Raw genomic sequence first — 16,090 nt, 5'->3', positions numbered from 1 at the left:
GCCTTGGGTGTGGGGTGCTCTGGGGGGATCAGCCAGGCACATGGCAGTAGTGGAGAGTGGAGACCACTCCCTTGTCATTGCACCCTTGGCCTGCTTACCCTCATCCTGCCTACTTTGCCTCAACCCGATCCCCAGGAGGCTCCCCCTTTCTACAGACCATCTCCCTTCTCCTCTCCTTGGGCCCAGCTCCGGGCAGCCATCTCGGGGCAAACCATCAGAAGGACCTGGGCCAGCCTGGTAGTCTAAAGGATCTGGTTTCTTATCCCAGCTCTGCCACTTGTCTGCTGTGTGACCTTGGGCAAATCACTTCACTTCTCTAGGCCTGTTACCTCGTCTATAAAATGGGAATTAAAACTGGAAGCCCCATGTGAGACATGGACTGTGTCCAACCTTGTATCTACCACAGCGCTTAGTACAGTATCTAGTACATAATCAGTGCTCAAGAAGCACCTTTAAATAAAAAACTCTCAAAAGCCCTGAAAGTGGCCAAAGGAGATGGCAGACAAAGCTGCAGGGGGATGAAGACTCAGATTTCAAAATCAACTCATTTTGGGGGCCAATGATTCCCCGCTTCTCCCCAGTCCAAGGCCAACGAGGGCTCCTTCCAGGAATGGGGAGGCGACTTCCGGAGGTGTGGAAATCCTGGGAGACAGGATCCTCTATTTGAAGGGGTTGAAACTGGAGGTTGTCCACAGCACTGGCTGGGTGTTTAGGGGATTGAGGCTTATGTCATGTGACTCAATTTGTTCTGCCCTACTTAGTGCAGAGCGGAGAACTCCCCTATAGCCTCCCCCGAGTGTGCCGTAGAGAGGAATGGGAGCAGTGGCTGTTGGGGAGGGGAGGAAGGAATGGGTGCGGGATACCCAGGACCTGACCCCTCCCTCTGACACACCAACCTGAAGATGGCCCTGTCCAGCCCGGAACCCCTTGGGAATGGTCTGCATTATCCTCATCCCTCCCAGGGGGAAATAGCAGGGGAAATAGCAGTGGAAATAGCAGGGGAAATAGCAGCGTTTGAGGAAATGGGGCGGGGAGCGAACGGGAATGGGGTGGTAGCAACCACTCTTGAATCTCCTAATACCCAAGGTGTCAGCAGTAGATCTCAAGGGAATGACACCCAGGTGGCATTTTTAGGGTCAGCCTGACTGTGATATCCTTCCCAGTTTCCAGCCCTATCCCATTTCTAGAAACTTGGTCAGGTTAGGTTTCCCCTGTGTCTGATGGCTTCTGACCTACTCTGTTTTATTGTACTCTTCCATCTGCTTAGTACAGTTCTGTGGACACAGTAAGCGCTCAATCTACATTCCTGATTGATTCTGGAGCTGGATTTGGCTTTCAGAGACCGATTCTGGCAGGGAAATGGAATCAGCACAGCTGCTCAGACTCTGGACTCCTTAAAGGAACAGTTTAGGTCTCTCTGGCAGTGGGACCACTGCCGGAATAGGCCGATCCCTATACTTTTCCTCCAAAGACCCCATTTTGGATCAGTTAGGGTCCAATCCAGATTGCCTAAGGGTGGAGCGGGGGGGTTGGGTGAGAGAGAGGCTGACCCGGATGAGGCCCTCAGGGATGTGCAGAAAGGGAATCCTTAGTCCCTACTTCTCCTGAGATCTTCCTCTGGAGGGATCTGGGGCTAGACGGCTGATAGGGCTACTCAGAGCAACTGGAGCTGGTGGGAGGGCCGATGGGAGGATGGGCAGCCATTTTGTCTTCTACCACTAACCGTGATTTTTGACGGAGCCATCAGATGGACGGATTCTGAGACGTGTCGTTTAGACTCTGAGCTTCATGTGACCCCTCATGGGGATGAGCAGCTCAAGGAAAAGGCCCAGAGAAGAGGTCTAAAGGAGCATGAAAGGGTTCAGAGGAAAACAAGGTGTTGGAGGAGTGAGGGGGAGAGAGCGGATGCTTCACTTCTCCCTTTAGATGCGAGGGAGATGTGGATTATTCTCTCACTGGACTGTAAACTCGCTGTGGGTGGGGAGTATGTCTTTTATACTGTAATATTCTACTCTCCCAACTGCTTAGCACAGTGTGCTGCATACAGTAAGCACTCAATAAATACCACTGACTGACTGACTGACTGCACTTACAGACACACAGGCACACAAACACACACATTCACATTCTCACACTTTTCCAGTGGTCAACCCTCACCTCTCCCAACAATCCTGATAGTTGTCATTACTGGTTTATAAGCACACATGAAAATTAGAGTTTGGGTTCAGTAAACCAAGGAATGTGTGGGCCATAAACCATCCCACTGTTAATATTTAACTTCCTTTAAATGTGCAGCATGGAAATTAGGTTTCCTCTCCTTAGAGAGACAGCATGAGAGACTCCTCTCCTACTCTGCCTCACTTTCCCTAACTGTGGGAGTCCTTGAGGGTTCAGTTCTAGGTCCCTTTCTATTCTCTATCTACCCCTACTTCCTTGGAGAAACTTCACTCCCACAGCTTCAACTACCATCTCTGTGCAGATGATTCCCAAATCTATCTCACTGGCCCTGACCTCTCTTTTTTTCTGCAATCTTGCATTTCCTTCTGCCCTGGGGACATCTCTACTTGGATGTCCTGCCGACACCTCAAACTTAACATGTCCAAAGAACTCCTCATCTTCCCACCTATCCTCCCTGTGTCCTCCTTCTGCATTTCCCATCACTGTAGGCAACACCACCAACTCCCCCATCTCAGAAGCTCGTAACCTGGGCATCATCGTCAACTCGTCTCTCTCGTTCAGCCAGCATATTCAACATGTCACCAAATCCTGTCGCTCAAATCAAATCCACCCTTTCCTCTCCATCCAAACTGTCACTATCCTGATCCGAGCACTTATCGTATGTGCCTGTAATAGTGTTGTGTTGTACTCTTCCAAGCATTTAGTACAGTGCCCTGCACTCAGTAAATGCTCAATAAATAGGATTGGTTAATCCTGGCTTGATTGGTGCTGCCTCTTTGCCACCTCCCTCTCTCCTCTCCAGTCCCTACTTCACTCTGCTGCCTGGATCATTTTTCTAAAAATAGTTCAGTCCAGATACGGGACCCTCATTTTACAGATGAGGAAATGGGAGCACAGAGAAGTTACGTGACTCAAACGAGGTTACAGAGCAGGCAAGAGGCAGAACCAGGTTTAGAACCCAGGTCCCCCGATTCCCAGGGCTGTGTTTTTTTCCACTAGGCCATGCTGCTTCTCCAGGCTGCTTTTGCTGAGTTTAGGTAGTAAGAGCCAGCAGAAGAAAGGGGGAGTTGGGGAGGAACTCCAAAGAATGAATGAGTCGAAGCGTGGCCACCTCGAGTCATCAGATCAATGGTCCGGGCCACTATTGCACCTCCAATAGTGATCCCAGGATGCTTGGAAGGAACTGTGTCTCTGCAGCAAGATAGGGCCACCTGGCCCCATTAGGATGCAAATCCTTTGCTTTAGATTCCTTTAAATGTGCAGCATGCAAATTAGGTTTCCTCTCCTTAGAGAGACAGCATGAGAGGCAGGCTTGTACAGAGGAACCTTTCTCCAGCTCTTTCTAGATGAAGAGAGCTAATTTATTCATTGAACTGAAAAGCATAAGAATAACATATACCCTATGCAGATGTAAATGGTGTAATAGTCATCTCCTTGGGGTTCTCAAAGGAATAATTCCCATTGTTGTTGCCGGGGACAAGTCTGTGTTTCCATGGGCAAGCCAATCGTCGATGAATGGTATTTATTCCACACTTACTGCTTCTTATGGTATTTGTTAAGCACTTACTAGATGCAGGCACCTTTACGAAGTGCTGGAGTAGATACCGGCTAATCACACTGGACACAGTCCATGTTCCACATGGACTTAATCCCCATTTTACAGACGAGGTAACTGTGGTCCAGAAAAGTGAAGTGACTTGCCCCAGCTCACACAGCAGAGAAGTGACAGAGCCGGGACTAGAACCCAGGTCCTTTTGACTCCCAGGCCCACGGTCTATCCACTAGATCACACTGCTCTCTTCTCCACTCTCCACTTATCCACTTAGGATTGCGGAGTGCTGTGCTAGGCACTTGGGAGAGTATAATTCGATCCAGGCTGGCTGACTTTGAAATTCACATTGCTACTCTTGGGCACAGTTCTGTGTTTCCATGGCAATCCAGGGGTCTCTAATACTGAGCCTTCTAGGGGAGAACAGACTGGGCCTAAACTGATTCCAGTTCCTTAAGAGAAGCTTCAGAAGACCATTGCTCAGGGAGTCTGAAGCCCCAGCTTTAAAGGTGAATTGTTTCAGTGTGGTTGAAAAGTGCTGAGTTTACATCCTCAGAACTTGGCTTTCTCAGTTGGCCCTAGACCATCTATCAGTCGAACAATCAGTAGCATTTATTAAGCACCTGCTGTGTGCAGAGTACTCTACTCAAGGCTTAGGAGCGGATAATAGAATTAGTCATCATGGTTCCTGCCCTTGAATAGCTTACAATCAAGTGGGGGAGACAGACACCAAAGTAAACTACAGATAGGAGGAAGAAATTGAGTAGAACAATATGTATCATCATCATCAATGGTATCTATTGAGCTCTTACTGTGTGAGGAGCAGTGAACTAACTGCTCAGGAGAGTACAATGTATAGGGGGTTGTGAGTAATTAAGTCCTTCAGGAAATATGAATCGAGAAGGTCTTTGAAGGTGGGGAGAGCTGTGGGCTGCTGCACATGAGACATGGAGAGTAGTTTTGCTTGAGAGGAATAAAGAGTGTGAGCTGGGCCTTAGTGGGAGCAGAGAGTAGATAAGTAGGAAGGAGAAAGCTAATTGAGAGCCTTAAAAGGTGTTGGTCAGGAGATTCTGAGGGGAAGGAGGAGGCCCTGGAAGAGGAGGAGAGGGGGAATGGGGTTGGGAAGAGGGGGAAAAGGAAGGGAGAGGGAGAGAGGAAGAAGGAGGAGGATGATGATGATGATCGGGGTCGAGGCTGGAGGACACCGCTTTTGATAGCTGAAGGGGACGAGGAGTGGACGAAGGAGCTACATGTGGTGGCTCTGAATGGGCTGAGGGAGATTCGGCCGCCATGATCCTCTCCCTGCCCGATCCATCCCTATATCCCTTGCTGTGCTCTGGAAGGGTCTGTACCCCTTGGTGCTGCTGACAGTGGCCTCCCAGGCCACAGGACTATAAGGGGCCTGGATCTTGGATAGTCTCTCTCACTGCAGCTTCCACGAACAGCTCCCTTCCTACACAAGACCCTCTCAACCCGTCTCATGTCCCCTTCCCATGACCCCACCCTCCGTCCCTCTCTCTTTGCCGTCCTGATGCAGGACCTGGGGAGCTCAGCGGAGAGAGGCCCATGCGGTCGATTCTGCTGTATTGTTTTTAAAACTCTTATTACCTTGACAAATCCCAGGGACAGGCTAAGCTTCCAGTGATAAGTATTCCCATGCGGCCAGCTCCACTGCCTTCTTGAGACTTCGAAGTCTACTCCAGCACTGCCAATTTCCCTGGCTTTGAGGTGGGGGCTTCCTAAGGAGACTCCAGGGGAGGGCGGGAGCTGGGGGTGGGGAGGAACTATTGCCCTATAAGTCTTTATGTGACGCACTTTGGCTTAATGCTCAGTTACCAATTCCATTTTATAACTCCCATATTGAGTGAATTAAGTTCTCCATGCCGGTAGTTATTAAATAGGTGATAAGTGCTTTCTAATACAGTAAAGGGTGTCCTGGCTGCTTTCTGTTTCCCTCCAGAAGACAGCTCTCCCACAGCTGCATCCTGCCGTGTCACCTTCTGCTCTGGCTTCTGAGAACCACTGCTTGGAGGATGGTCCCCGGCTCTCGTGCTGCCAGGCGCTTTCTCTCCCAGAATCCCCCAGGTCCTGTCGTAGGCCCAGGTTGGGATCTCTGCCCTTCTGGAAAGCTGACAAGAGGCAAGAAGTTAGCACAGCTTCTCCTTGGTTTGCCCCGTCCTTTTGCCCCAAAGAAATGGTGGGAAGGAGAACCAATTGTTATCTGCTCTGTTCTCTGCTAGGTGCATTATCTTTAGTCGTGGTAATAGTAGCATTGTAGTAGTAGGAATAATAGTTATAAGGTATTTAATAATAATAATAATAACAGTGATGATATTTGTTAAGCACTTACTATGTGCGAAGCACTGTTCTAAGCGCTGGGGTAGATACTAGGTAATCAGGTTGTCTCACACGGGGCTCACAGTCTTAATCCCCATTTTACAGATGATGTAACTGAGGCACAAAGAAGTTAAGTGGTTTGCCCAAAGTCATGCTGACAAGTGACAGAGCAAGATTAGAACCCACAACCTCAGACATGCTTAATGGCTTTCCATTAAGCCATGCTGCTTCTCTAATTGTATTGTACTAGATTGTACTAATTTTACTGGATCGTATCCTCTCCAGTGTTTAGTACAGTGCCTGGCACATGTAAGCGCTTAACAGATCCCACAACTGTTATTATCGTTAACCATGGCTAGAAGCTTCCCAGTAACTTAGCAGTCTACATTTGCCTGATGCCCGACTATGAATGGCCACCTCTGCTATGGGTGTCTCAGCCTGGGACTCTCTTTTGGGGGTCTCTGTCGATCCCAGGACTGCTGGTGGCTGCAGGAACCCGTGTGGCCTCTTGTGGAGACTTTGTGGAGTGGTTCCAGTAGCTGGAAGTTGTGCTATTTTAGGAGCAAAGAATCTCGTGTTCTTCAATGGGGCCCAGGGTGAGGTAGAGGCATCTGTCTCTCTGGGTAACCCTGCCCCGCTGGCCACGGCTCTCTCTGTTAAGCCAAGAAGTTGACTCGGATCCTGAAGCCTCCCTCCAGCCGGTGGTGGTCCCCAGCTGCCCACCCGGGGGGTCCCGGACAGGCCCTTCGGCTTTCTGGGTCAGACTGCTTAGGAGACGCCAATATGACCTCCCCCAGGGGACGGTGGGGGCCCAGGCAGGACAGGCGGCAGCCCCCTCGGCCCCGGACAGCGGAGGGGAGACAGCCGGCCTCAGTCTCCCGCCAGCGTCTCCGTCCCCTCTGCCTCGTCGCCCCCCGGTGCCTGTGCGCCGCAGAGCCGCTGCTCAGACGTTTTGTTTATAATGCTAAACATCTCAGATAATTGAAAGCTAATGCTTCTGTCTGGATCGCTAGACATAATACGCCTGGATAACAAATCAATTTCCTCACTGCCCTCCGAGATGCTGGAGTCAAGTGGGCCGGTGCACATTCTTCTGCCAGTGCGTTGGCTGCTTCGGGGATTGCTGGAACCAGAGTCCCTTAGCAAAACTGGAGCCTGGCCTGCCATGGGGCACAGCATGGCCTGTCCCGGGGCCCGGTCTGGCCGCTCTGTTGGGCTCTGCGTGTCAGCAGGTGAGGCGGGAGGAAGTGAGCAAGCAGTTGCCGGGGCCAGCGCTGGGCTGCGGGACCAGTCCGACGGAACCCCTCCCCGGTGGGTTTATCCTGGCGCCGTTTGGGGTGTTCTGTGGGGGTGGGGGACAACTGGCAGCTTGAGTTGGGGAGGGGCAGGAGGTGCTGCAAAGACAAAGCTGCAAAAGTGGGAGTAGTGGGGTTGAAAGTGGGGGCTTCTTGTTGGGTCTTCCCACCACAGTTGGGCTGCTCCAGGCCCAGCACCCAAGTCTGTCCCAAAGGTGCAGGGACCCTCACTCAACCTGGACTATCCTGAGCTCGTGGCCAAGGCTGTCTGTGCTGCTGGGCCAAGCTGAGTGTGGACATCCTAGGTTGACTGGCTGTTCTCTTTGGTCTGCCCCAAGCTCCGAGCCTGTTCTCCTTTGACTGTGAGCCTCCTGTGAGACAGGGACTGTATCTGTCCCAATTAACTTGTGTCTCCCCCAGCGCTTAGGACAATGCAGTGTAGGAAGACCCAGTGAATAGAGCTCAGGCTTGGGAGTGTGAAGGACTTGGGTTCTAACCCCAGCTCCACCACTTACCTGCTTTGTGACCTTGAGGCCGTGGGACAGAGACTGTGTCCAACCCGATTTGCTTGTATCCACTCCAGTGCTTAGTATGGTGCCTGGCACATAGTAACTGCTTAACAAATACCATAATTATTACAGAGAAGCAGCATGGTGTAGTAGATAGAGCCCAGGCCTAGAAGTCAGAAGGTCATCCTCTGCTCCACGACTTGTCTGTTGTGGGACCTTGGGCAAGTCTCTTCACTTCTCTGTGCCACAGTTACTTCATCTGTAAAATGGGAATTGAGACTGTGAGCCCCAGGCACTGTGTCTAACCCGATTTGCTTGGAACCACCCCGGTGCTTAGTACAGTGCCTCGCACTTAACAAATACCACAGTTATTATTATTCCTTCACTTCTCTCTGACTCAGTCACCTCATCTATAAAATGGGAAATCATACTGTGAGCCCCATGTGGGACACGGGCCGTGTTCAACCTGATTAGCTTGTATCTACCCAAGCGCTTAGTACAGTATCTGGCATACAGTAAGCGTTTAACAAATACCCTAAAAATCCCACAATTATTAGTAATTATTTCTAAGTGCCAGCCTTTGGGGGTCACCTGGAAAAATCAGACCCTCAGAATTTGTCTGTTTTCTTAGAGGTATTTGCAAGATTCCTGAACTAGTTGTCTCCCAGGCCCAAATACCCCATGGCACTGCCAGTGCTCATCGCTCTGGCCTGGTAGTCCTCTGACAACACTATTCCTGCACTCACCAGAGCAGGGGAGAGTTGCTCTCACACCAGCACCGGGCTAGAGAATGCGGAAGAACAATGGGGTGCATCAGGCTTTTTCTCCCACTCTCCAGAGCCCAGTTGGCCACACTTGTGGCTGGGAGCAGGCCTCATAGGCCAACCTATCAGTCAATTGTACTTATTGAACACTTACTGAGTGCAGAATACTGTACTAAGCACTTGGGAGAGTACAATGAAACAATAAAGAGACACATTCCCTGCCCACAACAAGCTTACATTCTAGAGGGAGAGACAGACATTAGTATAAATAAATAAATGACAGATATGTTCATAAGTGCTGTGGGACTTGAAGGGGGATAAAGAAAGGGAGCAAGTCAGGGTGACAGAAGGGAGTGGGAGAAGAGGAAAGGAGGGTTTAGTCAGGGAAGGCCTCTTGGAGGAGATGTGCCTTCAATATAGGCTTTGAAGCAGGTGGGGGCATTAATTGTCTGTTGGATATGAAGAGGGTGGGCATTCCAGGCCAGAGGCGGGATGTGGACAAGAGACTGGCTGTGACGCAGACAAGATGGAGGTACAGTGAGGAGGTTAGCCTTAGAGGAGCAAAGTGTGCAGGCTGGGTTGTAGTAGGAGACTAGTGAGGTGAGGTAGGAGGGGTCAAGGTGACCATTCTGGGGTGACAATTCTGGGCTGGTTGGCAGATCGGGACATGTGGAGACGGAAGGGGGCTGCTCTCCCAGAGAGGAGGTTCCCTAGTACTCCCAGGGAAAGGCCAAGGCCCAAGCTCCAGACTCTTCTGTTCTCAAAAGTGGGCAGAGGAGCTGCCAGACTTGTAGAATCCCAGGGACATGCCCATCTGTCTAGCTGGCATGGGCTCCTGGTCCTGACTTCACCCAGTTTCCTATTTCTGCTGGGCAGCAGGAGACAGGGGTCCGGGGAGTCAGTCTGCCCTTTCCCGATGGACAGATAGGCTTCACGTTCACTTGAGATCGCAGGACCTAATGGGCTCCTCCCTAGACCCCACCCAGAGATTTACTGAGGGCTTACTAGATGCACAGCACTCTACTAAACATTTGGGAGAGTACAATACAGTAAGTCGACACAATCCCTGTCCTATATTTTGTAAATGGAGTGCACATTATTCATTGATTTATGTATTTTACCTGCAGTGATCTTAGAAGGCTCTTCCTGATTGGGGTGTAATTCTGAAGCGAGAGATATGTCACTGTAGAGGACCTGCCAATAGAACAGTAGTTGGAGAATTTGGGCTTCAAACTCCCAGACAAGTCAGGTGCCTGTGGAAAGCTGGTGCCCATTCAGGATTTGGGGCAAGGATGGGGTTTGACAACCCAACTTCTCTTGGTTTGGCTTGGCAATCAATCAATCAATAATATTTCTTGAATGCTCTCTGTGTGCGGAGCACTGTGCAAAGCACTTGAGAGAGTACAAAAGAATAAGCAGACACTCAAAGAGCTTGCAATCTAGCAGACCAGAAGCAGTGTGACCTAGTGGATAGAACACAGGCCTGGTAGTCAGAAGGACCTGAGTTCTAATCCCATCTTGGCCACTTGTCCATTGTATGACCTTGAGCCTGTGACTTCTTGAGCCTGTGTCCATTGTGACTTCTCTGTGCCTCAGTTACCTCATCTGTAAATGGGTTCTAAGACTGTGAGGCCCATGTGGGTCATTAAGTCTGTCCAACCTGATTGGCCTGAGCCAATGACCTGATTGGCATGAGCAAGACTGAGCTCCTCATCTTCCCTCCCAAACCCGGTCCTCTCCCAGACTTCCCTATCACCGTGGATGGCACGACCATCCTTCCCGTCTCTCAGGCCCGCAATCTCGGTGTCATCCTTGACTCGTCTCTCTCGTTCACCCCACACATCCTATCCATTACCAAGACCTGCTGGTTTCACCTTTACAATATCGCCAAGATCCGCCCTTTCCTCTCCACCCAAATGGCTACCTTACTGCTACGGGGTTTCACCTTTACAATATCGCCAAGATCCGCCCTTTCCTCTCCACCCAAACGACTACCTTACTGCTACGGGCTCTTGTTATATCCCGGCTAGACTACTGTGTCAGCCTTCTCTCTGATCTCTCTTCCTCCTCTCTCGCCCCGCTCCAGTCTATTCTTCACTCCGCTGCCCGGCTCATCTTCCTGCAGAAACGATCTGGGCACTCCCCTTCTTAAACACCTTCAGTGGTTTCCTATCAACCTCTGCTCTAAACAAAAACTCCTCACTCTAGGCTTCAAGGTTCTACATCACCTTGCCCCATCCTATCTCTCCTCCCTTCTCTCTTTCTACTGCCCACCCCACACGCTCCGCTCCTCTGCCGCCCACCTCCTCGCCGTCCCTCGGTCTCGCCTATCCCGCCGTCGACCCCTGGGCCACGTCCTCCCGCGGTCCTGGAACGCCCTCCCTCCTGACCTCCGCCAAACTAATTCTCTTCCCCTCTTCAAAACCCTACTTAAAACTCACCTCCTCCAAGAGGCCTTCCCAGACTGAGCTCCTCTTCTCCCTCTACTCCCTCTACCACCCCCCCTTCACCTCTCTGCAGCTTAACCCTCTTTTCTCCCCATTTCCCTCTGCTCCTCCCCCTCTCCCTTGCCAACCCCTCAGCACTGTACTCATCTGCTCAACTGTATATATTTTCATTACCCTATTTATTTTGTTAATTTTGTTAATGAAATGTACATCGCCTTGATTCTATTTAGTTGCCATTGTTTTAACGAGATATTTTTCGCCTTGACTCTATTTATTGCCATTGTTCTTGTCTGTCTGTCTCCCCCGATTAGACTGTAAGCCCGTCAAATGGCAGGGACTGTCTCTATCTGTTGCTGACTTGTTCATTCCAAGCGCAGTAAGCGCTCAATAAATACTATTGAATGAATGAATTGGTCTGTGTCTACCCCAGTACTTAGTACGGTGCCTGACACATAGTACGTGCTTAACAAATGCCATAAAAAAGCAGACAGATCCTAAAATAAATAGAGGGAGGGGAAGTAACAGAGTTAAAATATATGTGCGTAAATCCTATGGGGGGTCGGGGTGAGTACTAAAGTGTTCAGAGTATGGAGTATGGTATGGAATCAAGTGCATAGGAGACCTGGAGGGAGGGAAAAGAAGGTGACCATGGGGGACCCTAGTGGGGGAGGAGTAATTGTTTCCGGCAGACTTCCCCATCCCCTCCCTACAGGGGTCGGGAGTGTAGGTGGTCTTCCCTTCCTCTTTTGATGGAGTGGATCTGGGTCACCAGTTTACTGGAGGGAGGGAGGGAGGGAGAGAGGGAGGGAGGAAGGGAAAAGAGGAAGGAGGGAGGAAAGGAGATAGAGGGGGGGTGAGGAAACTTCGGAAGCAGAAAAGTCAAGAAATGTCAACCTTCAGGGGAGCAGGAATAACATTTCAACACACAAATTGTCGAGGTAGGATTATGCAAATGAAATGATAATGAGACACATATTTTACGGCCATTCTCTTGCGGCTCTCCTAACTATTTCATTTGGCTGAAAGTAGCGTATGGGGAATCCCGTGACTAGCTGTCAAAGAGCAGCAAGCTGGGGCTTGCTTTGGCCAGTCCACCCCCTCTCCTTAGTTGAAGGGGAGCAGAGCTGACCTGAAGTTCCTCTCAGGCACTGGGGAAGCCCGAGAGTCTCTCCATTCTTTTCACCCTGTGATCGGAAGCTCCAGAGCACAGGTTCTGGTCTATTTGTTCTGCCCATGACATGCTTTCTGAAGGGAAGGGCCTAGCCAGTGCTCTCTTTGGATGTGACCAAGATGGCGGTGGTGGTGATGCTTGGGGACTCTGGCCAGCACCCGCTGCCCCTCTGAGAGGGTTGTCTGGGTCACAGGGAAATGGGTGGGAGGGCGGTAATTGGGTAACAGAACTGGGGGAAAGGGACCCTGGAGGAGCAGGAGAATGTTCTGTTGCCCTCTGGAGAAGGGTAGCGGGTCAGGAGGGATCAACCTTCAGCACAGAGAGTGACTTTGAATGTGATCCTTGTGTGGGGATGGAAGAAACAGAAATCAGGGACTTGGGAACCTCAGGGAGAGTGAGAAAGTTTGTCTGGGAAGCTGGAGTCAGAGGGGTTGTTGAGGATGGCAGAGAGAGAGAGAGGGTGGGGGCAGGGGGATGGACTTGGTCCTGAATGGGGGACTGTCCCCTGCCCACCCCATATTACCACAGGGTCTGAGGAGATCCAAACTGAGCACCCTTTCCTTCTCTCTGCAGACACATAGAGAACTGGAGGAGCCTCCACACGCTCAACGCTGTCGACATGGAGCTTTACACAGGACTTCAGAAGCTGTGAGTCCTCTGGGGAGGGGCTGGGGGCTACTCTGGAGCTGGGAGGCTCAACCTTTGGGGTTTCTGAACCTTCACCACATTCCCCTTCTTGAATGGTGGGAGATTTCCAGCATTTCCCTCCTCTGAATGCTCCCCAGCACTTAGCACAGTGCTCCGCACCCATATTAAATACCATTACTATTAAAACTACTTGCGATCTGGAAGAATTTTGGGCCTGGGAGTCAGAGGACTCTCGGTTCTGCCACTTGCCTGCTGTGTGACCTTGGGCAAGTCACATAACTTCTCTGTGCCTCAGTTACCTCATCTGTCCAGTGCGGATTAAGACCGTGAGCCCCATGTGGGGCATGGATTGTGTCCAACTTGATTAGTTTGTATCTATCCCCACACTTAGCACAGTGGCTGGCACAGACTAAGCACTCAGATGTCATTAAAAAAAGAATTCAGTCTTCCAGAGTCAGCACTCACCCTACTGGCCTGAACCCCTCTGCTTCCCTGTTCACGATCCTCACTTTTAGGAGTGGGGAGGGAAATGAGTGGGTGGGTGTGAGGGGCTGTGAAGGGAGTGGGAACCTGCTGGATCAACAGAGCGGAATCACCTTGAACCCGGGTATGGACCATCTCTTGGCCAGGCATGGGCTAAAGGGAGCAACAGAGAGGCAAGGGAGTGAGTCGGGCCATTTTTGGAGTTGCTCCTGTCCAGCGGGCATGTCTGGAGGGCCCACTCCCTGCAGAGATCACCCTGGGGAAGGGGAGAGGGGCGAGAGGCAGGGATATCCATCACTCCTTGTGGAATCCTTGTTAATTATACTTTCAGAGAAGCAGCATGGCCTAGAGGATAGAGCATGGGTCTGGGAGTCAGTAGGACCTGGGTTCCAATTCTGGTTCTGCCACTTGTCTGCTGTGCGACTCTGGGCAGGTCATTTCACTTCTCTGTGCGTCGATTACCTCATCTGTAAAATGGGGATTAAGATTGTGAGCCCCATGTGAGATATGGACTGTGTCCAACTTGGTTAGCTTGTATCTACCCCAGTGGTTAGCATGTTGCCCGACACATTGGAAGTGCTTAAACGAAAACCACATTAATTATTATTAATAATAATAGTTGGGAATCAATCATTCAATGGTATTTATTCAGTGCTGATTGTTTGCAGAGAACTGTATTAAACACTCAGGAGAGTACAATACAGCAGAGTTGGTAGACAAGTTCCCTTTCTGCTCACAATAACCTTACCATCTTTATTTGTTAAGTGCTTGGGGAGATATGAGGTAATCTGGTTGGACACAGTCCCTGTCCCAGATGGGGCTTACATTCTGAGTTTTGGGGAAAACCGGTATTGAATTCCCATTTTCAGCTGAGGAAGCTGAGGCAGAGACTGGATAAGTGATTTACCGAAGGTGACATTCCTTTGATTTCCAGGCCCTTGCTCTTGCCACTAGGCTGCTCCATTTCTCTGGTTTCTCTCCTCTCCTGCTCTCTGCTTCTCACTCGGCCAGCCTAATCCCTCCACTCTCACTCCTGACCCCTGGACCGGCCTAGCGCTGTGACCCTCACCTGGTTCAGCCTCTCCAGGTGCTCTCTGATCCCCCGTCTCTGCCCATCCTTTTCTAGGACCATCAAGAACTCAGGACTCCGGAACATCCAGCCCCGTGCGTTCTCCAAGAACCCTCACTTGCGCTCCATGTGAGTACTGTTTCTGCCCTCTGGGGCCGGGACCCTTAGGGTGATGGTCCTTCGGCCCCCTGGTTTGGGCTCGGCCTGAGACCCCAGAGCGGGCCCAACCTGGCAGGTGGGGGAGACTGGCCCAGAACAAGCAGGCTTGGGAGAGGTCAGTAGGAAGGGACAAGGCTCTAGGAGGATCCAGGAATCATTCTGATTCTGGTGGATAATCAACACCCACCCCCGGGGACTCCCCCTCACACTCAGCTCCCGGGCATGATGTGGAACCAGATCTGACCACTGCGACTTCCATCCCAGCTTCTGACAGTCGCAGCCTCTGCCCCAGCATCTGGGGGGCTGAGCTCTCCACCGAGAGAGGAGAGGAAAAAGGGTGCTGTCGGGATCTGGGGGCTGGCTCTGCCTCCTGAAGAGCCAGCAGATGCTTACTCTGACTCTCCCGCCGTGGAGCAGTGGGGTCCGGCTCATGGCAACTAGCGGCCTCCCTCGTTAGGAGCCCAGCCTCTCCTGGGAAACATCTCTCCCTCCCACACTCAGAGGGGAGGTGCACTGCAGGACAGACTGTCCGGTTGTGCCTCGTTAGCGCTTAACTAACGCTTGAAGACGCTCGCTGTCACTCGGGGCCTGCGGTGGCCAGCTGGCCTGCCTAATTATCCAGTCATCAGCCGCTGAGGTGACTGGCTCCCAGAAGGCAGCAGGCATGGATCAGTAACCCCTCCGGCCGGTGGCTTAATCGGGGGTCTGGATGGCAATCTCCCACGGGAGAGCCCTCTGTACAGTGTTCTGCACCCAGAAAGTATTTTCTTTAGTGTTCTCTTCCCAGTAGGAGTTCAGCTCCGGGCTCTGCACCCAGCAGACACGTATTACAGTGCTCTGCACGTAGGGGTTGCTCAATTGAGGGTGGGAGGATGATGGTGATGGTTGATGCTCACTAGGTGCTCCGGTGTAGTGCTCGGAACACAGAGGAATTTCTGGTCAATGTTGTTGATGGCGATGATGATACTGATGATTTTGGTAGCAAGCTACTGAGATACACAAACCAGGAACTGGCTTAAGGTTTGGGATTAGGATCATTTCGGGGGAACAGGATATGGGAAGCCGATTTGGAGCAATGGGATGGGAATTGCATACCTAGAAGCTGAACTTCCTTTGATTTCAATGGGATTTGCTGGTGAAGAAAGGGGAGCAGGTCAATTGCACTTGTCTGCTGTGTGACCTTGGATAAGTCACTAAACTTTTCTGTGACTCAGTTACCTCATCTGTAAAATGGGTATTAAGACTGTTTGATTTCAATGGGGTTTAATGGTGAAGAAGGGGAAGCAGAGCCTCCACTCTACCGAGACTGCTCTCTCTAAGGTCACCCATGACCTCCTTCTTGCCAAATCCAATGGCTCCTACTCCATTCTGATCCTCCTTGACCTCTCTGCTGCCTTTGACACTGTCGACCATCCCCTCCTCCTCCATACCTTATCTCACCTTGGCTTCACGGACTCTGTCCTCTCCTGGTTCTCCTCTTA

General features: G+C 51.1%; 1 protein-coding gene across 2 annotated transcripts in view; it reads left to right on the top strand.

Annotated features, from left to right (window-relative positions):
• The window catches only part of NTRK3 (neurotrophic receptor tyrosine kinase 3), a 364,188-nt gene that overhangs the window by 57,987 nt on the left and 290,111 nt on the right, over positions 1-16,090 (top strand). For both annotated transcript variants that reach the window (XM_029065746.2, XM_029065747.2), the window contains exons 2-3: positions 12,824-12,898; positions 14,508-14,579. In XM_029065746.2, coding sequence (XP_028921579.1) covers positions 12,824-12,898; positions 14,508-14,579 — 147 coding nt within the window. The remainder of the gene's footprint in view (positions 1-12,823; positions 12,899-14,507; positions 14,580-16,090) is intronic.

This window comes from Ornithorhynchus anatinus, chromosome 5 (assembly GCF_004115215.2).
Source record: "Ornithorhynchus anatinus isolate Pmale09 chromosome 5, mOrnAna1.pri.v4, whole genome shotgun sequence".
Taxonomy (NCBI): Eukaryota; Metazoa; Chordata; class Mammalia; order Monotremata; family Ornithorhynchidae; genus Ornithorhynchus; species Ornithorhynchus anatinus.
Note: the sequence above shows the minus strand (reverse complement) of the source record. Positions and strands in the feature narration are given on the sequence as shown.